Genomic DNA, 23,238 nt, shown 5'->3' on the forward strand with positions numbered 1-23,238 from the left:
TGGATATTTTCAGGTATTGAAGCTAATCTAAAAACTAACCCTGCATAAATATTTGTATGTATTTTAGTTTGAGGAATACAATTGAGACCTCAGCGTTACGAAGGCCATACACGAGGCAAGAAGGCAAGAGCGACGAGAACATGCCAGAATCCTCGCAAAAAGCGATATGGACCAATCACTAATTCAATATTTCAGTCTTATATACATCACAGGTATTCCACAGTATAGCATAGCCATTTCATATGGAAGAACAATTACATCAAGCTTTGTACGGAAATACAAATACCTGACAGCAATTACGTTTCGTGCCAATATTTTGAACAAATTGCTGGCTAATGACCTTTGAAATTTTAACCATATTAACATTCAGATTAGATCGTACACACTCGGCCTAAATAGCATGTCTAGCATTTTTTTAAAGATCTTGCTCGGAAAGAGAGAGGGTATGTCTTTACTAAAACCATTATTTCCCACATTTCTCTTCTGTTCAAGGATGATAGTTTCAAGTTCGAAACATTGTGTTACAAAATTAGAGATAAGGCATTGCTATCAAATACAAACTACTATTTCCACCACTAACAACTCACTGCGAAACCAAACCACTTGAGGCCAACAAAGCTACGCATCTACTCAAAGCCTCCCTCTTTACACTCTCCAAGAAGTTATAATTTCCCTTAAATCCTTCTTTACGACCTCCTCCCGTCCAGCTCAGGGACAACCTGCTTTTCGTTTGGCCAATAAGTACGATTATTGGCAATCTGTCGTCCTTTATCCACAGAACGTTTTCTCGCCATCTCAACCCTTCTCTCACTATAGCCCTAGAAAGCGGGATTGAACCACATTTTCCAAAGAGCTTACTATTTTAAATACGGTCAGTCCGATGGTACCCAAAAGGATCTGCGCAACAATTCTAATCTTGGTTCGCAGACTTATCTTCCTATTCTTCCAGACTTTTTTCGACTGGGAAAAGAAAACACCCTGGGCTTTGGTGATTCTAATTTTAATATATTCACAGCATTCACCGTCTATACTAATAATACTACCCAGGTAAGTGAAACCATCTACTTGATCGATCTTCTCGCTACCCAAAATCCCCTTTTCACCTTCACTTATTCCCAGCGTTAGCAACTTAGTCTTCTTAAAATTAATTTTCAAATCTATTATGGCACCCTGAACTCAAGAATTATAAAAATACATTAAGTTTGCTAATATTAGATTCCATGCTCTCACATAGCCTTATCCGTGTTCCTCAGAATATAGTTCATCAAAATGATCCATATAAATGGAAAAAGAACGCAACGCAATTCTGCTTGACTCTTGGCTCAATACGAAACCACTTACTAACTTCATTTCCTACCTTAGCGACAGCAATATTATTCTTCTACATAACACTAATAACTTAAATATATTTGTCTAGTATACCGTACAAAGATAAAACTTTCAGTAAGGCTCTTTCTAACAACACAGTCGAACCGCTGCACATAATCCATAAAACCAAGGACTAAAGGGGTCTGATAACTCAGTCCTTCTATATTATTAGCCTAAGAGTGAATTTGGTCGACACATCCTCTACCCTTCCTAAAACCCCGCTTATCTTCTCTTAAAACTTTACCTACAGCATCTCAAAGTCTCAAAAGTAGCATCCCACTAAGTAATTTAATTCCTACCGAAAGTAAGCTAATGCCTAGATAATACCACACACACTTTTATCATCTTTCTTATGGAGCGGTTTTAATTTTTTCTAAAAACCCTAGGTTCTTTCCCTTTTCCAAAAGATCCTATTCATAATTTTAAGTGATTTATCTAAGCTTTTCATAAGTTATCTCTAACTTCATAACCACCATATTTAAACAACTCATTTATCACACTATAAGCACAAGGGACCTTATTCGATTTTAATTCTTTTTGTACTATTTCTAATTTTTACTCGCATAAAATAAAAATTCTTCACTTCACAAGCGACATTAATGTTATCATTCTTTTCTATCTATAATTTCTTGTAACTTTATCATGGTTTATATTCTCAAAATGTTTAGCCCACCCAACCCTAACTCTTTCCTCGTCACTAACTGTGGCCCCGTACTAGTCAAAGAGTTCGTGGTAAACGAACTAACAGAGCAACCCGGCTCAATAGTAACCAAAACTCTAGAAAACGGAATTTTGATACCAATAGACATATCAAAAGAATTAACTTTTTATGCTGACTTCAAATATATAGGTTTCATTAAGTTTAGTTTTACCCATCAAAGGTTACGAGCCTGAGAATTTTTTTCTGATTTTCGAAAAAAGGATAAAACACCGCCCGAAAGTCAAGTGATCTTAATGAAAATCACTCCGTCAGATTCAGCGCATCAGAGAACCCTACTATATAGGTTTCAAGCTCCTATCAGCAAAAATGTGGAATTTTGTATTTTTTTTTTGCCAGAAGAAAGATCACGGATGCGTGTTTCTTTGTTTTATTTTTTATTTGTTTTCCCCAGGGGTGATCGTATTGACCCAGTGGTTCTAGAATATCGGGAGAGAGCTCATTCGAACAAAAATTAAAAGTTCTAGTACTCTTTTTTAGTGATCACAAAAATTGGAGGGCAACTAGGCCTCCTCCCCCGCTCCTTTTTGCCAACATCGTCCGATCAAAATTTTGAAATAGCCATTTTATTCACCAGCGTTGAAAGAACCAATAACTCTGCCTTTGGGCATAACAAGACCCCTCCCTCCTCCACAGTCTCGGGGGGAAGGTCTTTAAGTTAAAAAATGTGCCCATTGTTTGAACATAGTATTTGTTATTTGGATGTATGCATACATTTTCGGGTAGGGGGAGGGGAAATTTTCTGCTAGGTGTTTTCCATGGGGAGGACAGTTTCCAGGGAGTAAACTTGTCAGGAGAAATTATACACCGGGGGAATTTGCCAGAATTCATTTACAAAACTCTTTTTCTCTTTTCCGTCTCAATTTTACCCGCGGAGTGGTTAAGAGTAAGTGTCCGGGGTAAATTTTCACCGAAATTGAATTGTCCAGAGGATATTTCCGTGGAGAGTGGGTTTCTACATCGAGGTGGGGCCAGATTTCCTGGCATTATTAAAAAAAGATCAAAAATCAAATAAAAAAACACACTTTACGCTAAAGTGTGAGTTTTGCCCCAATTCTTTAAGAATGACTCCTGAAACACAAGGTCCGTTTAATTAGAACAATAAGACGCTTTTTTAAAAGTACTAAAAAACTTTAGCGTAAAGAGCGAGGTGATGAGGGAATAATTTCTGTTCGTTTTAAGTTTTAATGTTGCTCCTTACTTTCAGTTGAAAAAACTTGTTTTTTTATCTAATCTCTAACAGGAACAAATCCAAACTGACTGTTCTCTCTCAATGTTTCAACAGGTCAGCACAATATTTTACTATAATACCATCTGGCTGCATGTTCCAGATCATCAACAACTTTACCCTAATTCAACCTCCACTTCAAACCTCCCTAATTCATACTTTGATGCTTTCTCTACTTTCCTTACATCCTTCGTCCTCCCGTATAATCTATTACTCAAATACTTCTTGTACAAGCCCGTTCTCTTCTCAAATAAACTTTGAGCATTTTCACAAATATTGCTAGTTGCGTTTCTAACTTTCCTCCCTAAGTTGAAACCTCCCTAACGGTTTCATGATTGAAACCTCCCTAACGGTTTCAATCATGGTAACAGCAGTAGCTGCAATCTAGTAAAGAACTAACAATGGCCAATAGTAACAAAAGAAGTTTAAAAAAACTGGCTGTTGGGAAAAAATCGTTATTTGTCACTGATTCAGGAATGGTAACTATTATCTCGATTAGTCGTAACAGTAAAACGATTATTTTGAAAATGAATTTCAGGAAATATCGAAAATAGTCTGAAACCCCTCAAAAATGGCATCGGGTCGAAACGAAAAGTACACCATTAGAATCGTTATTGTCAAAAACCCCAGATTACATAGAGACCGGAAAACCAAAATTTTATTTGCACTCTTCAGTGAAATTATGAACATACCACCCTTTGGCAAGGCCGTATCCAGGGGGAGGGGATTAGGGAGCTTGACCCCCCCCCCTAAAAAACCTTTTCCGGGTCGTAAAACCTAAAAAAAATGCATATAAACAAAAGGGTCTTTTAAAATTTTTGGGACCCCCCCCCGAACAAAATCCTGGATACGACCCTGCCCTTTAGTCTTTGTGACAATAATATGTTCTTTGTGATGATGCATTTAAAGCTGATACCCCTTCTTTTGAATCAAAGATTTTGTATATTAAAATGAAATATATTTTAGTATATAAAATCTTTATTACATTGGCCGTGTGAAAGCCAATAATACGACTGAACACAATTATCGTGTTTAGGCGTATTATTCAACTAAACACCAAAATTTTCATAAATCTTTTGTATCAAATGAAAAGGATAGCGAAAATAAACTCTCACTGCTTCAATTGGTTAAATACGACCGAGTATATCAAAATAATTAGGAAGCATCGGGGATTATATTTCTAATAAAAAATGCATCAGTTTTTCGTAATGATAGAATCCACATTTAAAAACAACATATGTTTGTGAAAAAAAAAAAAAAAAAAAAAAAAAAAAAAAAAAAAAAAAAAAAAAAAAAAAAAAAAAAAAAAACATACAGCACCAAACAGCTGTCAATTGTATTCTATTACAATGTAGTAGTATTCAATTACAATGTAAGGTTTCCTTTCAGCCCTACACAAAGAAAACTCATAAAAAATGGAAAAGAAATATAACACACAGATGAAACCTAACGAATGCGCAAGTAGTATCATATTACACTAATATATTTAAGGCAAAATTAAATTAAGGAAGGGGCTAATTTTGTATATTACACATAGGATAACCAAATTCGAACACTATAACATAGATTGTGCCAAGGTATTTCTAATAAATACGCCAGCAATTCTTTCTAGAGGAGGGGAGTGAATATTTCGAAAAGAAGGGAAAAGCACATAAAAATTGGTCAAAAATCTATGGTCTAAATCTAAACTCAGAACTCGAATATTTTGGAAAGGGACTGAAAACACACTGTGTACGGCCCTTCTACTACATGTAAGAAACTAGTTATACTGTGGATATATATAAATATATATATATATATATATATATATATATATATATATATATATATATATATACATATATATATATATATATACGTATATAAATATATATATATATAAATATATATATATATATATATATATATATATATATATATATATATATATATATATATATATATATATATATATATATATATATATATATATATATATATATATATATATATATATAAATCCTTTTTAGTGCAGGTTTCGGGATTTAATCCTCAACCTTGGATTAGTTTACTGAGTGCACACACCCAGGAAATTTAACATTAAGCGTAAAAATAACAAAAAGAAAAAACAGTTAAGCGACTTGGGCGATTGAATCATAAAGACAACCCGTTTACACAGCAGAAAAACCGGAGTCAATTCATAATTACATAGCTTAAGTTGCACAATCCTTAATAAAAATCAATTTGGGACATATCCACAAATCATCTCATTCTGTTCGGGCTGTCCCAAGCCTGAAAAGGGAAAAGGATTGGGCAATGGCGTGGCAAATCACTCATAAAAACAAGAGTTAAGACCTCATATGCGACTTGCGACGATGTCGGAAGAGCCAAGAGCTCATATGGTATGAGCTCTAGCAAAATTCTAAGAATCAATAGATTGATTTAAAAGGAAAATCAGAAGCTTAATGCAAGTCAGGATTTAAAGTAAGAGCTCTGAGACACAAGATCCATCTAAATATCAAAATTCATTAAAATCCGATCACCCATTCGTAAGTTAAAAATACCTCATTTTTTTAATTTTTCGTCTCCCTTCAGCCCCCCAAATGGTCGAATCGGGGAAAAACGACTTTATCAAGCCAATTAGTGCAAGTCCCTGACACGCCTACCAATTTTCGTCGTCCTAGCACGTACAGAAGCACCGTGCTCGCCAAAGCACTGGACCCCCCTAACTCCCCCAAAGAGAGCGGATCCAGTCTGATTACGTCAATCAAGTATCTAAGACATTTGCTTATTCTACCCACCAAGTTTCATCCAGATCCCTCCCCTCTAAGCGTTTTCCAAGATTTCCGGTTTCCCCCTCGAACTCCCCCCAATGTCACCAGATCTGGCCAGGATTTAAAATAGGAGCTCTGAGACAAGAGTTCCTTCTAAATATCAAATTTAAATATCAAATTAAGTTCCGGTCACCAATTCTTAAGTTAAAGATACCTCAATTTTTCTAATTTTTCCGAATTAACACACACACCCCAACTCCCCCAAAGAGAGCGGATTCAGTCCGGTTATGTCAATCACATATCTAGGACTTGTGCTTATTTTTCCCACCAAGTTTCATCCTGATCTGATACGGTCGGGATTTGAAATAAGAGCTCTGAGACACGATGTCCTTCAAAATATCAAATTTCATTAAGATCCGATCACCCATTCGTAAGTTAAAAATACCTCATTTTTTTCAATTCTTCCTCTCCCTCCAGCCCCCCAGATGGTCGAACTTGGGAAACGACTGTTATCAAGGCAACTTGTGCAGGTCCCTGTTTTCATCGTCCTTGCATGTCCAGAAGCACCGAGCTCGCCAAAGCACTGGAAATCCCCCCAACTTCCCCAAAGAAAGCGGATCCATTCCAAGTATGTCAATCAAGTATCTAGAACTTGTGCTAGATACTAGCTTCCCATCAAGTTTCATCCCGATCTCTCCACTCCAAGCGTTTTCCAAGATTTCTGTTTACCCCTCCAACTCCCCCAATATCACCGGATACGGTCAAGATTTGAAATGAGAGCTCTGAGACACGAGGTCCTTCCAAATATCAAATTTCATTAAGATACGATCACCCATTCGTCAGTTAAAAATACCTCATTTTTTCAATTTTTCCTCTCCCTACAGCCCCCCAGATGGTCGAACCGAGCAAACGACTGTAATCAAGGCAATCTGTGTAGGTCCCTGACACGCCTACCGTTTTTCATTCGTCCTAGCACGTCCAGAAGCACCAAACTCACCAAAACACTGGACCCCCCTCCAACTCCCCCAAAGAGAGCGGATCCGTTCCGGTTATGTCAATCAAATATCTAGGACTTGTGCTTATTTTTCCACCAAGTTTCATCCCGATTCCTCCACTCCAAGTGTTTTCCAAGATTTCCCCCTCCAACTCCACCCAGTGTCAAAAGATCTGGTCGGGATTTGAAATAAGAGCTCTGAGACATGAATTCCTTCTAAATATCAAATTTCTAAATATCAGGTTGATATTTGATCAAAACTACAACGGGGACGCCGGGGGGCACAGGGGGATATATAAATGACGACGGGGACACAGGGAATGTTCGATTAGCAATCACCATCAACAAAGCTCAAGGGCAATCATTAGAATCATGAGGTATAACTAAAAAAAACTAAAAAAAAAGGTAAAAAACTAAAAACTAAAAAAAAGACCAATTCAAAAACGAATGTATATACAGACCGGGACACCGGGACACAAATGACGACCGGGACACCGGGACACAAGGAATATAAATGACGACCGGCACACTCAAAGAGAAATTACAGACTGGGACACCGGGACACAAATGACGACCGGGACACAGGGAATATAAATGACGAACGGGACACAGGGACACAACTACAACGGGGACGCCGGGGGGCACAGGGGGATATATAAATGACGACGGCGACACAGGGAATTACTCATGGCAATGAATAGCGAGTAAAGAGCAACGCTAGTAAATAGAAACTGGAACTCTAAAAACTAAATTTTGAAAACAATATATTGCCAAAATAATCTACTTTTCACGCTGATTATGAATATGGCCATACCTTTAAGTTTATGGCTACCCATCAAAAGTAATTAGACGTAGAAAAATCACTTTATTTTAGGAAAAGAAGGAAACGCCCTCTAAAAGAGGCAAGTCTTGAAGAAATTTACAATTCGACCTATCTGAGAGCTGTAAAAAAAAAACACATATAAAATATACTGATCAAAAATAGACCTATAAATGTACTTGAAGACCTTTAAAAATACTATAATACATAAATATACCTATAAAATATAAGGTATAATATATACTATCGACCTATAAAAAGAGGTTTCAAGCCCTCGTCTACTGGAATACTAACTGTTTGCATTTTCCTCAAGAAGGATGGTCACACATTAAGTTTATTAATTTTATTGACTAATTTTTCTGGCTATGGACAACTTCATCAAATCAGAGGCCTAGAATAAAGACCAGACCAGGAGTCTAGAAATCCTAGTGCCCTTCCTAAGCAACAAAAGATTTGACATGAAAACAGTACATTTTTTTTTATTCCTAAATTCGCAGCGCCAGGTATAATTACCGCTGATTTACCACTATCTTTTATCGAGGCTATTGAATCTTCTCTTGAAAACCTCAACAGAAAAACTTTTAGGAATAGCTTCCTCAGGAAGATCATTCCAGATTGAAGTGCAACGTCAGATGAACATGTTCTGCAAGTGCTTTGTTCTCAGCTTACCAGCCTCAAGTAACTGGACCAAGCTGTGTGCCTTCGTATCTGTCTTGTTATATCAACATTTGGAGGCAAAATACGAAAAAGCTCTACAGAAGAAAGTACTCTAGAAAAACCAAAGAGGAGCCAAGACTCTAGAGGAACCAAGAGAAGGAGTATTTATAAAAAACCAAGCATTGATGCCATATCCAGGGTTCGGACAGGTTGGTTCGTTTCAAATTATAGGCTCTGTCCTATTTTTTTAGGATTTCCCGGGCCCAAATATAGGCCAGATATAGGATTCCGAAGTCCTCGGGATCAGATCTGTGGTAGATGGCGTGGGATGCATGGTCACATAAATTACCAAGTTTCAACCCGATCCCTCCAATCTAAGCGTTTTCCATGATTTTTGGTCTCCCCTAATTCCCCCCAATGTCACCAGATCCGGTCGGTATTTAAAATAAGAGCTTTGAGACACGATATCCTTCTGAATATCAAATTTCATTGAGATCCGATCACCCGTTCGCAAGTTAAAAATACCTCATTTTTTCTAATTTTTCAGAATCAACCCCCCCCCCCCAAACTACCCCAAAGAGAGCGGATCCGTTCTAGTTATGTCAATCATGTATCTAGGACTTGTGCTTATTTTTCCCACCAAGTTTCAGCCCAATCCCTCCAATCTAAGCGTTTTCCATGATTTTAGGTCACCCCAAACGCCCCCCCCCCATGTCACCAGATCCGGTCGGGATTTGAAATAAGAGCTTTAAGACACGATGTCCTTCTAAATATCAAATTTCATTGAGATCCGATCACCCGTTCGTAAGTTAAAAATACCTCATTTTTTCTAATTTTTCAGAATCAACCCCCCCTCCCAACTACCCCAAAGAGAGCTGATCCGTTCTGGTTATGTCAATCATGTATCTAGGACTTGTGCTTATTTTTACCACCAAGTTTCAGGCCAATCCCTCCACTCTAAGTGTTTTTCAAGATTTCAGGTTTCCCCTCCAAACTCCCCCCAATGTCACCAGATCCGGTCGAGATTAAAATAACAGCTCTGAGACACGATATCCTTCCAAACATCAAATTTCATTAAGATCTGATCAACAATTCTTAAGTTAAAAATACTTCATTTTTCTATTCTTTCTGAATTAACGGGCCCCCACTCCCCCCCCCCAGATGGTCAAATCGGGAAAATGACTATTTCTAATTTGATCTGGTCCAGTTCCTGATACGCCTGCCAAGTTTCATCGTCCTAGCTTACCTGGAAGTGCCTAAAGTAGCAAAACCAGGACCGACAGACAAACACACCGACAGAATTTGCGATTGCTATATGTCACTTGGTTAATACCAAGTGCCATAAAAACACTATGCTACAATGAGATTAACCGAACAGACGGACCAAAGGATGGTGAGGCGATAAACGATAAAAAGCTGATTCTGACAATCTTCCATGCAGGAAGGCAAACTTTGCACTTATATCAGGGACATCAAACTTACGAATTATCTTACCATTGCTATACCAAGGGGGGAGATAAAGTAAAAATTTACAATATCTGAAATAAAAAGTCCGAATCTGACATCATTTTTCTTTAGAAGGGGATAAAGACCAGATAGATAAAGGACAGATTGATCACAGAATGTAGCCTACCCAGTGCACGTCTTTTATACTTCCCTCAATTAGCAACTATCTTAGAATAGCCCATTTGAATAACTGGGCCGTATTCACATCAGCCAGCCAGCGTTCAGCCAGGAAACACATAAGTCGCAAGAACTCCAGTCTCATTAAGCAGAGACTGCTAGCCTACATACTGATCTTCGCTCATTTCGGACAGGCCCAACATGACAAAAAACAAAACATAGGCTACTAAGTCAACACAACAGCATAGCCCAGGCAGAAGCAGCTTACTAAGCCCAACACAAAGCATTAGTTAAGTTCAAAAAGCTCAACAGTTGTAATTAATTATCAATGTACACCAAAAAACAGAAAATTGCAAATCATGAGCGATGTTCTTAGTGCTCTTCAGCCGAAAATATAGGAATAATAGGATTGTAGCCAAAATATAGGCATTTTATAGGAGTGCATTAAAATATAGGAATTTATTGGAATTTATAGGCGAGTCCGAACACTGCATATCAAACTTCTCACTACCAGACTGGAGAGTCGTGGGGAAAGACTAAACCTGCCATGTTGACCCTATTTTGGAATATTTGGAGGAGTGCCAGCGACATTTTTGGAGCACCAAACCACAGCGGATATTTATGCTCGACAATGGGTCTAATGAAAGACTTGTAATGTGGGATGATTGAGCTGAGCGGTGGAGTGTGCCAAAACAGATCTCCTAAGAAGTGGTTCCAAGGAGACGAAGCTCGTAGACTCTCTTTATAACTCCGTTAAAGAAGATTAAGCTGAGATGTATACGCGGTACTTTTAACTGGAAGATCATCAGCTATTTTGTTGATGCACTGAGTCTGACCACCCAGGCATTAGACCTCTTCTTAATTTCCAAAAGATCTATCAGTAGTTGCAGGGAGGCTCTGTTTGGGTCTTCTTTAGAACGACTAAATGTCTTGTGGTGTCATGGGCAAAGTGATGCAGAGGGCTTGCAAGGTTATCCCCATGTCATTTATGTAAGAAAAAGAAAGGCATAACCCACAATGTAGAAAGAAAGCTCTCAATCACCTTTAACAGACGTGCTCTGACACAATAAACAAAAAAATTCCTCAGTTGGCTGCAATACCTTACTCTGTAAAAAGCTTTAGCAATGTTGAAGGACATTAACGTGAGGTCGTATCTTTTACCCAGAACATTTGATCCACTCCTGGTGCCAAAATCAATCAGTCAAGTGCTGAGCGTTTCCAACAGAATCCATATTGGCAGTTTAGCCTAAAAGTTCATTTGACTCCATGTACTGATAAATTGAATAATTTGAAACCTTTTTGTAAACTTTCCCAATGCAGGAGAGGAGGCTGATAGGCCTATAAGAGCCTACACTCATTGGATCGTCTTCTGGTTGAGGTACAGGAATGACATAGGCAGATTTCCATATGCGTAGAATGATTCTAAACAGCTGGAAAAGCAATTACAAAGGTCCAGGATTTTGAAATTTGGCAATGTAAAAGATGGATGGAATAATTTTAAAAGAATAGTTTATGAAGTTGCTGATGATGTTTTAGGGAGAAAGTTAGGAACACAAATAGGAATATTATTAAAAAGGCTTTATGTTTAATAGAAAGGAGAAGGGGCTTGTACAAAAATTAACTGAGGGATAGACCATATGAAAATAAGAGGAATGTAAACAAAATAAAGACAGCATATGAACTAAGGAGGTGTGAAGTGAAGACTATGGATAAACTTGCCAAGGATCTGGAAGATTCAGCTAGACAGCATAATAGTGAAATATTGTATTGACAAGTTAAAAACTGAAAGGGAGTAGTCAATTAACTTGTCCCAATTAAACATAGAAATGGGGACACAATTAATGATAGGGAAAGAGTTAAAGAGAGATAGGCAGAACACTTTGAGAATATGCTAAACCAGGGTAGAGCCCAGGATAAGATGCAGAAGAAAGTAAAAAATCTTTGTGACACCTTGGATGAGAAGGAAGATTTATTTTATGAGAAATAATTAGTGACAGTGATAAAAGGAATAAAAAATAATAAAACATCAGGTAATGATAGTGTGGAAAATGAGTTTCTTAAATATGGAAGCCATGAGGGTAGAAATCAGTTACTGAAGATTAAGAATTTGATTTTTGAAAAATGGGGAGTACCTAGCAATTTGATAAAAAACCCTAATTAAACCCTGTACAAGAGAGGTCATAAAAGCGAGTGTGGTAATTATAGAGGCATTAGCCTGGTCTCTGAAGGTAGCATACTACTTAGTATGATGATACATTTAAGACTTGGACATACTGCAGACAAAGTTTTATGAGAAGAAAAGTGAGGTTTAAGGAAGAGTAGAGGATATGTCAACAGAAATTTTCATCCTTAGATTAGTAAATGAGAAGTTCCTGAGTCATCAAACACCTTTAGTCCTCAATTTTATGTATTATGAGCAGACGTTCAATTCAGCTGAGGGAAGAGCTTTGGCGAAGGTTATCAATGTATGCTATACCAGAGAATACATTAAAGCGATTAGTGATATGGACAAGAATAACACTGTTGCCGTTAAGGTATGGAATAAGGTCAGTAGATGGTTTAGCATTAAATCAGAAGTTAAGCAGGGTTATGTTCTATCCCCGTTTATATGGATCATTTTTGGACACTGAATCAAATGGAAAAGAAAAACCTTGCTGGGCTTTGATTATGCTGATGATTTAAGCATCCTAGATGAAAGTGTGAGCAAAATGAATTTACTTTTATAGGTTTTGTGAGTTCAGCATGCTAGAATAAGTTTGAAAACTAATGTTAAGAAGACTAAGTTGCTAAGGCTAGGAATAAGTAAAGATGAAAAGCTGACATTAGGTAACAAAAAATTTGATCAAGTGGACAGCTTCACTAACCTTGGTAGTATTATCAATAAAGATGGTGGGAGCAGTGAAGATGTTAAAAGTAGAATAGCCAAGGTTCAATGTGTTTTATTACAGTTGAAAATACTTTGTAAGAGAAGTGACATAAGTTTGCAAACCAAGATTAGAATAGTAAAGGCTATAGCCATGACAGTGGTCAAATATGATTTTCAAGCGTGGGCGCTGTAAAAAAAAGAGGAAGATTTGCTATATGTTTTCTAGAGAAATTTCTTACCGATTGTTTGGAGGGCCTGGTTGACTGACCTCATTTAGAGCTAAACTGAGAGAAAGGTTGATATGTCTTTGGCACGTTCTGCAGATGAAGGTTAACAGAGTGCCAAAGATTGTCCTGTTTGGCCAACCATCTAGGGCTAAACAGAAAGCAGGTCATCCGCGACTGAGGTGAGAAAATATCATAAAGAAAATTTTAAGCGAAATGAAACTTCCAGGGAGGGTGTTAAGAGGGGGGCTTTGAATAGATTAGGATAGAGGAGGAACGTGTGTAGTTGTGTTGGCCTCAAGTGGCTTGGTGCTGTGGTGAACTGTCAGTAGTAGTAGTAGCCAATTTGGTATTACAGGTCTCTGAGTCTAAAGAATGCAAAGGGCTTTAGGAATGGAATAGTCCACATGATCAAGGACAGCATCAATTCGATCAGACATATTGGGAACTTCTTTAGATTCTCTTCCAGATTTGAGAATTCGGCAAGCCCTGGTCTTTGCCTGCAGGTCATGAACATTGGTCCTGTTGCAAATAATTAGGGAAGAAACTTAAGTTCCTTTAGATGAAGGAAAGGCTCCCTTGAAAACTCTCCAGAGACATTTTTGAGTTAAAAGCAAATTTCTCTTTATATTGAACACATAGTTGCTGGATCAAGCAAACTGTTTCCCTATGGGCTATTATGAAATCAATTCTCTCCTTTTTGCTCTTTGAGAGTAGCTATGACTTGTGTGCCTTTTTTTTCCTTAGATAACTTTTTTGCAGTGGACATTAAACCGAGATTTGTTCTTGCTGGATACCTGGAACTGCATCAATGGGATGTAACTTGTAATACAGTCGACTATGGTCTGATGGTACCTTTCTGCATCTTTCTTGGGCCCTTCCAGGAGGAAGCTTCTCTATTGCTGAGAAGCAAGTGCGTCTCTTAAGCCATCCTTACCTTCTCTTTTGTATTGCCAGATTCATTACTTGTGCTTTATAGAGGGAGAAATATGAAGATTTCCACATATAGTGATGACAATGTGGTCACTTGTGAAGACATGAGCATCAACTTAAAAAGAATCTGGGTGATCCATAAGAAACAGATAGCAACAAAATGATCTGTTTGGCCCATGGTAGGTTTCAAACTCAACCAGTTGTTTAAGCCCATATGAAAGAAAAAGATCATATAAGTCTGACACCTCCTTAGCAGTGCTTTTGCTAATAGCCATATAATATACTATGATAGACATTGAAATCTCAATGAAGAATGATGGAAAACTTGGCATATTTATCCCAAAAATAACCAAGGGAATCTAAATGTAGCTACTGATAAGGCATATTAGGAGGGAGGGGGTACACATAGTTCCAATGGTCATGATTCATTTGGGAGGGTCACTTTAACCCACAGAGCTTCATTGCCTGCTGAGTTTGGGAGATTCAGAAACGAGCAAGATATATGGCTCTGTATATGCAACGATTTTGTTTTATTTAACATCAAAATATACTATAAAACATTCGATAACCGATTGGTTTAAATCTACCAACAAGTTATATAGAGATCATCCCATTTCTGGGGGATCATCTTTTGAATTATTAAGTTAGTGTTTTGATAGACAAACACTTAATGGTCAAATTTGTGGCCAATTTGTTAATGGTCCATTTGAACGCTCTTGAGAGGCTACAAAGACATTGTTTCTGTTCGAAAATAGGGACCGAGAAAGGGGTTAACAAAGAGTGTATACTGAGAACCATCCCACAAAATCAGAACAGACATAACCTTTAAAGTATATAGGAAACGGTAAAAGAGTAGAGCTAATGCAGAAGAGAAGTGGGCAGAGCTGCATTGGCTTCAGGCCACTCTGTGCTTCTATGAGTCCCCTATAGCAGTAGTAATAACTTAAAGTGTAAAAAAAATGGAGATGGCTAAAATATTCTTAAAATACTTCAAGCAGTTGACCCACAAGAATGAAAAAATGAAAAAAAAGAAAGAGAAAGAAAAAAAGAAGGAAATAAAAGGATACCCAAGTACAGGCTTGATTGAGACTGCGAGAACTAAGATAAAATATATTGACTCCAATTGAGATAGTTGGACCAGAAGCTTCAAAGAGGATAGAATAGAAAATTCCTAGTCTGCTGGCCTGAGGTCAAGTGGTCCCATGGCATATCATGGATCATTTATAAAACACAATATTTCAGGTAGAGATACTACTGTCAGTCTTACCTACCATTGACTTTTTGGTATTTTTGTAGAATGGATTCCAACCAACACTCATAACCATCTTGAAAACTTCACCAGCATCAACATTTGCCCATCCATAATAGATACCAGTGTCTAAACTATGAGGCAGATCATCAATTACTTGCTCAGAAAAATTTGCTAGAAAAAAATTTAATAGGTTAGAAACAAAAATTTTTATATGGGACAACTATATTTCAATAGTGGATTTGGATGTGCAATCAAAATACTCAGAAATTCTTATAGACTGACTCTGGATGGGACCAAGGGTCTCTCCTTGGGTCCTTTACTCACACAGATAAAATAGATACCTAGAATTTGATCTGATGCCGAGCAGAGCTGCAGGGGTAGCCAGGGGTATAAATGGCCTTAAGAGGATTTCAGTTCACCCTCCAATTGGTTTGGACCTTTTAAAACCGCACTAAAACTCAGTCTATTATATCATATAAAATGACAATTCTATGTCTTACATAATGCGTTTTTTTTAACACATCAGTTTATACGCACCAATTAGTTTCAGTACTTTTACGTCACTTGGTATTTACCAAGTGACATATAGCAATTTCAAATTCTGTCAGTCTGTTGGTCTGTCTGTCCTGGTTTTGCTAGTTTGGGCACTTCCAGATTAGCTAGGATGACAAAATTTGGCAGGCGTATCAGGGGCCAAACCAGATTAAAATAAAAATAGTTATTTCCCCGATTTGACCATCTGGGGAGGAGTGGGGGACAGTTAATTCAGAAAAATTAGAAAAAATGAGGTATTGTTAACTTACAAATGGGTGATTGGATCTCAATGAAATTAGAAGGAAATCATGTCTCAGAGCTCTTAGTTAAAATCCCAACAAGATCCGGTGACACTGGGGGGAGTTGGAGGGGGAAAACTGAAATCTTGGAAAATGCTTAGAGTGGAGGGATCAGGATGAAACTGGTGGCAAAAATAAGCTCAAGTCGTAGATTCATAATTGACATAACCAGAACGGATCTGCTCTCTTTGGTGGAGTTGGGGGGGGGGGGGTAATTGGGAAAAATTTAGCAAAAATGAGATATTTTTAACTTACAAACAAATGATTGGATCTTAATGAAATTTGATATTTAGAAGGACCTCGTAACTCAGACCTCTTATTTTCAATCTTGACTGAATCCAGTGTCATTGGGAGGAGTTTAGGGGGGACAAGAAATCTTGAAAAACGCTTGTAGTGGAGAGATTGCAATGATACTTGGTGGGAAGAATAAGCACAATTCCTAGATACATGATTGACATAACCAGACTGGATTGGCTCTCTTTGGGGGAGTTGAGGGGAGGGGGTTAATTTGGAAAAATTAGAAAAAATGATGTATTTTTAACTTACAAACAGGTGATCAAATATTAATCAAATTCGATATTTAGAAGTACCTTGTGTCTCTGAGCTCTTATTTTACTGGATCTGGCGACATTGGGGGGAGTTGGAGGAAGAAACCGTAATCTTGGAAAACGTTTAGACTTAGAGTATAGAGGCTGGGATGAAACTTGGTGGAAAGAATAAGCACATGTCCTAGATACATTATTGACATAACTGGACTAGATCCACTCTCTTTGGGGGAGTTGGGGGATTTACTAGTTTGGGCACTTCCAGATAAGCTGGGATGATGAAAGTTGGCAGGCATATCAGGGACCAGACTAGATTAAATTAGAAATAGTATCTTCTTTGATTCAAACATAGGGGGGGGGAGCAAGCAAACAATGTAGTTGAGAAGAATTTTATTTGTTGATAAACAAATGATTGTTCTTTTAAAGTATGGATTGTGGTCTAGGGGTATGATTCTTGCTTAGGGTTCAAGAGGTCTCAGGTTTGAATCTTGGAGCACACCAATTTTTACATGAAGAAGATCCAAAACTAGATAGATGATCAATATAGCAATTGCTGAAAGTTGGCAGGCATATCAGGGAATCGACCATATTAAATTAGAAATAGTTGCTTCCCCAATTTAACCATTTGGGGGGAGTGGAAGGACAGTTAATTTGAAAAAATTTAAAAAATGGGGTATTTTTAACTTATGAACAGGTTATTGGGTTTTAATGAAATTTGATATTTAGAAGGGTCTAGTGTGTCAGAGCTCTTTGGGATTTCTTTTAAATCCCAACCAGATCTGGTGACATTGGGGGAGTTGGAGGGAGAAACTGAAAATCTTAGAAAACACTTAGAGTGGAGAGATTGTAATGAAACTTAATGGGAAGAAGCTCTTGGCTCTTCTAACCTTGTGACAAGTGCCATATGAGCTCTTGGCTCTTGTTTCTCTATGTAAGCCTATCTTCCAATTGGTCTTGGCCTATTAGAACTCGATCTGTTGCACTGACTGTGGTAATGACCCTGTTTTTTTTTTATTTAATCATCTGATTTTTAACATGTCAGAGGTAGCAGGCTCAAACCAATTGCAAAAGTAAGTGAAGATGCCCCTGATTACTTCTGCTTAACTAACTGGAAAACAATTGGTGTCGCATAAAACCAATAATTAGGTAATACAGACAAACATTCTCTCTAAAGTATAATAGCCCAAAACCTGCATTTACACCTTGCAAATGAGCAATCTAGCCAACAAATGTTGGATCACTAAGAAAAATTGAAGCTGATTATGAAACCAACTGTTGACATATTTAACCTGAGCACTGCAATTTGCAGCATATATGGCCCATGAAAGAACTTAAAATTGGTTCTAATTTTGACAACAAAATTATAGCAAACAAAATTATTATCTAAGCTAAATTCAACTGATCATAATTATTATGCAGAGAAAACATAATTAAAATGAATTGTAAAACTGATTATAGGAGGTAAAGACAAAACCCCACAAAAAAGAAAGCCAGTGCATTCGTGACTAATTCTAGTATTTATTTCAAACTGAGGTATATAGAGGGACTTTACCTTCTTTTATGCTTTAAATAGCCCCAGTTTGATACTGAAACCATGTAAACAGCAACAGTACTAAAATTGCCCTCAAAATAACATACATCACAGTTTTTTAGACATCACCCTCACCCTGCTGCCTGCAGGGCTCATGGACTAATTCACTTCACTCTATATGTAATGTTACTATAAGCAAAATTGGATGTTTGCATTGTTCAAACAGCTGACTAGATTAAACTTGAAAGTGAACAATTTTGGATATTCACATTAATGGATGCATAAGTTTTTGAATTATATTTTAACTTCCTAATATACAGAAATTAGAAAATTTATGACAGTTCATATAACTGGCTTACCAATAAAGTGAACATACTACTTGATGCCTTTTTTATGTTCTTTACAAATATAACAATCACTTCTACCACAAATTCAAATTTAAGCACTTTTTAACCTAACATTATTATAAATAATTTTAGCACTGAAAAATATAGCATTATTTTTCAAAAACAACCAAGAAAAGATGGTGCTGAGAAAATGTAGTAGGCTATTATTTTGTAAAAACAAGTGATAACTCATACTTCAATTGAAAATTCATTATTTTTAAGAGGTCAAAAAGTGCTTGAATTTCAATTAGCAGTAGAAGCAATTATTATATTTGTGAAGAACATAAAAAAAGACATCAAGCGGTATATTCACTTAATTGGTAAGTCAATTATATGAAATGTCATAATTTTTTGACAATCTGTCATTTTTAAGAGCTCAAAAAGGGCTTAAATTTGAATTTTCAGTAGAAGCAATTGTTATATTCATAAAGATTGTAAAAAAAGGCATCAAGTAGTATATTCACTTTATTATTAAGTCAGTTATATGAACTGTCAAATTTTACCCAGAAATTACCAGTGATAACTGGAATTAATATTTAAAATGTGTTAAATTCTAGTTAATTGACTTCTTGCTATCTTGGAAAGGGTTTAGGTTAGGAAAATGAAACTTTCAGGGATGATTCTACAGGCTAAAGTATGTCCTGGGGAGGTATTTTGAAGTACCTACCTCTACTCCTTCCTCTAGAGGGCCCTGACCTTTGATGACCTTCAAAAATATGTGTGTTATAAAAGTGAAACCTTGCAAAATAGATCTTCTGCTTAGTTGAAGTACAACAAAATTGTTTTCAGTTTCATAACTTAGCTCAATCCCATTTCATGAGGTTTTAAAGATATGCAGATACACTTCCTAAAATTTGAAAAAAAAACATTGATGTGGCTCAAAATTCTACTCAAATAACAGGAATAGCATTTTTCAGAACTAAAGGCAGCAAAAAAGCAACTAGTAACTGAAAATTAAGGTAAAATGATGTTTTAGTGGGAAAAACAGAAATTTAGTGGGAAAAATAAGCACAAGTTCTAAATACATGATTCACATAACTGTAATGGATATGCTCTCTTTGGGGGAGTTTGAGGGGGGGGGGGTTAATTTGAAAAAATTAGAAAGATGTATTTGTAACTTACAAATGGGTGATTAGATCTTAATGAAGCTTGATATTTAGAAGGATCTTGTGCTTCAGAGCTCTTATTTTAAGTCCTGACCAGATCCAGTGACATTGAGGGGAGTTGGATGGGGGAACTGGAAATCTTGGAAGACATGAACATTGAGGTATCTTTATCTTGCAAATGGGTGGTTGGATCTTAATGAAACTTGATATATAGAAAGATCTTATGTCTGAGATGCTTAATATAGATACTTTTACAGAAATTACTCTGTATATGAAAGGGGTTTTTCTCCTCAACGTCCCACTTTTTACAATAAAGTTTGACACTTTCTGTTAACTTTACTTTTTAAAACAGTAAAAAACTTTAGCGTAAAGAGTGGGGTGTTGAGGAGGAAAAGGCCCTTTCATATACAGAGTAATTTCTGTTCATTTTAAGTTTTAATGTTGCGCCTTACTTTCAGTTAAAAACACTTGTTTTTCTTTTATTTAATTTATACCATAGTTTTATAAATATATATTTAAAATTATAAAAAAAAAAATAAGCCCTTAATAAACATTAATTACAACACAACTATCCAGAAAAGAAGTTTTACAAAGGAAAGTAAAGAACCATATTAAACTTAAGACGAGCTTCAACACATTCCTATAATATTTAAAGCTCAATGTTTTGTGAGAAACCAGGAAAGGAAAATATATAATTAATGAAAAAAATCAAATAGTTGAGAAAATGAGAATTTTGTCAGCCAGTAGCAGAATATGAAGACGAAAATCAAGCAAATATTTTGACAAGGACCTCTGAATAATGGAAGTGTTTTCAAACAAAATGAAGTGGTGAGTATTATTGTGCAAGTGTTGGGCCAAGGCAGAATCAAAATTCTTGGGCCTTTGGTACTATGACTTTGTTAATTGAATATTCATGTTTAACAATCCCTTCTCCCAATTGTTGGCGTTTTACCAATATAGAAGATTTAGAAATGTTACACACCCCTTAAAATTTGAAAACTGGTATTTTCTACATTTCTAAATCTTTTAAAGATTTCAAAAAAAAGATTTTTTTGAGGAATCTTCAGAAAAAATAACTATGAAACACATGACTTGTTTATATTAATTTCATTATGTTTTTATGAGTTGGAGAAAGGTTTTGGATGTTGGGTACAAACCCTTTAGCCCTCCTGGATATGGCTTGTTTTTTCCTAGCCTATTTGAATTTAATGAGAAAAGATTGTATTAATTTTCTCACAACCTCCCACATATTTACATTCTCATTAAAACAAACAGTCTTCTCAATATTTGAACTCCACATTAATTACTCTTTTGAATACTGGATGACACATGGAAAGGTAATTATGAGTGACATAACAATTCCCCCGGAAGCTGGAACAGCTTTCTGGGATCTGAAAGGAGCTTTTGATGAAGTTATAAGGTAATTTAGCATTCTTATTTTTAATATATATGTGACAAATTTATAATGACAGAAATATCATTAAAGACTATGTCAAACTTTAGCATAAAAAGCGGGGTGTTGAGGAGGAAAAACCCCTTTCATATACAGAGTAATTTCTGTATAAGCATCTATATTAAGCATCTCAGACATAAGATCTTTCTATATATCAAGTTTCATTAAGATCTGACCACCCATTTGCAAGATAAAGATACCTCAATTTTCACATCTTCCAAGATTTCCAGTTTCTCCATCCAACTCTCCTCAATGTCACTGGATCTGGTCAGGACTTAAAATAAGAGCTCTGAAGCACAAGATCCTTCTAAATATCAAACTTCATTAAGATCTGATCACCCATTTGTAAGTTACAAATACATCTTTCTAATTTTTTCAAATTAACCCCCCCCCCAAACTCCCCCAAAGAGAGTGTATCTGTTATGGTTATGTCAATCATGTATTTAGGACTTGTGCTTATTTTCCCACTAAATTTCTGTTTTGCCTCTCTTCAGGTTTCTAAGAATCATTATTGGGCCTTCTTGAAGAAGTTGATTTTCTCTATGCTGCTATGATTTACAAAATAGATGTTATTAACACACATATAACATAAACCTTACCCAATTGTAGCAATGAATCATAATTTTGAGTGAGAAGCCCCTTAAAAGTTCAATGTCTCATCTCTATTACCCCTGTTAAAAGCCATTTAAAGATAAGATGTTTCAAATAGGGGGTGCATTTAAATGCCTACATTCCATTTTGAACTATACCATAAAAGGTAATAATTGTTTTTCAATGCCCATGAACTAATTATGGAATATAGTAGCTTAAAAAACAGTGAAAAGTTGAATTTTCCTAAGCTAAGCAAGGATTTACACTTTTAATAATAATAATATAGGATCAAATTTGACCAAAATATAAGCTGCAATGCACAAAAAGCTGCATTATATAGAGGAAGGGGAAGGGGTATAGTTAGGAACCTCAAAATAACTTCCAAGGATATACTTTAGCCTGTAGACACATCCCTGAAAGTTACAATTCTCTAGCCCAACAACTTTCCAAGATAGCAAGAAGTCAATGTACTAGAGTTTTACTGACTATGCTGCTTTGCAGCATAGTTTACAGTTTAGACAGCTTGTGATGAAACTAAACAATTACCAATAGCCTATTTATAACAGTTAGCAAGAAAAAACTTGTTACTCTTAAAAATAATGAGAAGGTTTAAAGTGGGGTGGACAAAAAAACATTAAAGAAACCATATTTTTGTATCTTTTCCCCTTTAGTTAGACTAGCCTACTCCACAATCCTTTTTTTGCAATGTTTTTCTCTTTGTAAGGGGTTACTTTTAGGTTATAGGTAGACAAAATAAACTTTAATTAAACATTAGAGAAGGTAAAATCTCAAAAGAGGCAGTTAACTCCAATTTGAAAATTGATACAGGTTAGACCTGGCCTACCTATTACAAACATAGCCAACCTGTTGGTATGCCTAGTTGTTTTGATCCTCTTCCATAGCCTCTTACAACAAATCCTTCTACAAATAGTGGTAAACCCCTCAAAGACCTGATTTTTGTAGAGCTAGGCATTGTTTACTAGGCTATACGCTGTAAACGATTCGATAACTTTGGTCCGTTTTCTTTGTATTTATAGTCTTAAGTCAATGTTGCCATTGATGTAACATCTACCGAAAAAGTAAATTAGAACCTCACTTACCTTTTTCCGCCGTAATAGTGAAGAGGCATCAGCATCATTAGCACAATGGTGATTTCGCGTTATTATTTCGTTAAATTAGCAAATTAGCATAGCAATATATTCAGATTTTCTCTGATGGGTGAGCCAAAAAAAATAAAGAGAATTATATTTGCGTTTGAAACAACATTTGTAAACCAGTGGGATAAGCCTTCTTAGAAAATAAAAAAATTCTCACGGTAGCACTAAAAACTACGGAAAACAGGTAAGAAAAGCCATAA

The 23,238-nt window shown here is 36.3% G+C and overlaps 1 protein-coding gene across 1 annotated transcript in view; it reads right to left on the reverse strand.

Annotated features, from left to right (window-relative positions):
• The window catches only part of LOC136030995 (riboflavin kinase-like), a 34,564-nt gene extending 11,653 nt beyond the window's left edge, over positions 1-22,911 (reverse strand). Inside the window, exons 1-2 of the mRNA XM_065710154.1 lie at positions 22,746-22,911; positions 15,456-15,607 (exon numbers count right to left, since the gene is read on the reverse strand). Of these exons, the coding sequence (XP_065566226.1) occupies positions 15,456-15,607; positions 22,746-22,854 (261 nt within the window). The 5' untranslated portion in view covers positions 22,855-22,911. The remainder of the gene's footprint in view (positions 1-15,455; positions 15,608-22,745) is intronic.
• Between the last annotated feature and the right edge of the window lie 327 nt (positions 22,912-23,238).

The sequence above is a fragment of the Artemia franciscana genome, chromosome 9 (assembly GCF_032884065.1).
Source record: "Artemia franciscana chromosome 9, ASM3288406v1, whole genome shotgun sequence".
Lineage (NCBI taxonomy): Eukaryota > Metazoa > Arthropoda > Branchiopoda > Anostraca > Artemiidae > Artemia > Artemia franciscana.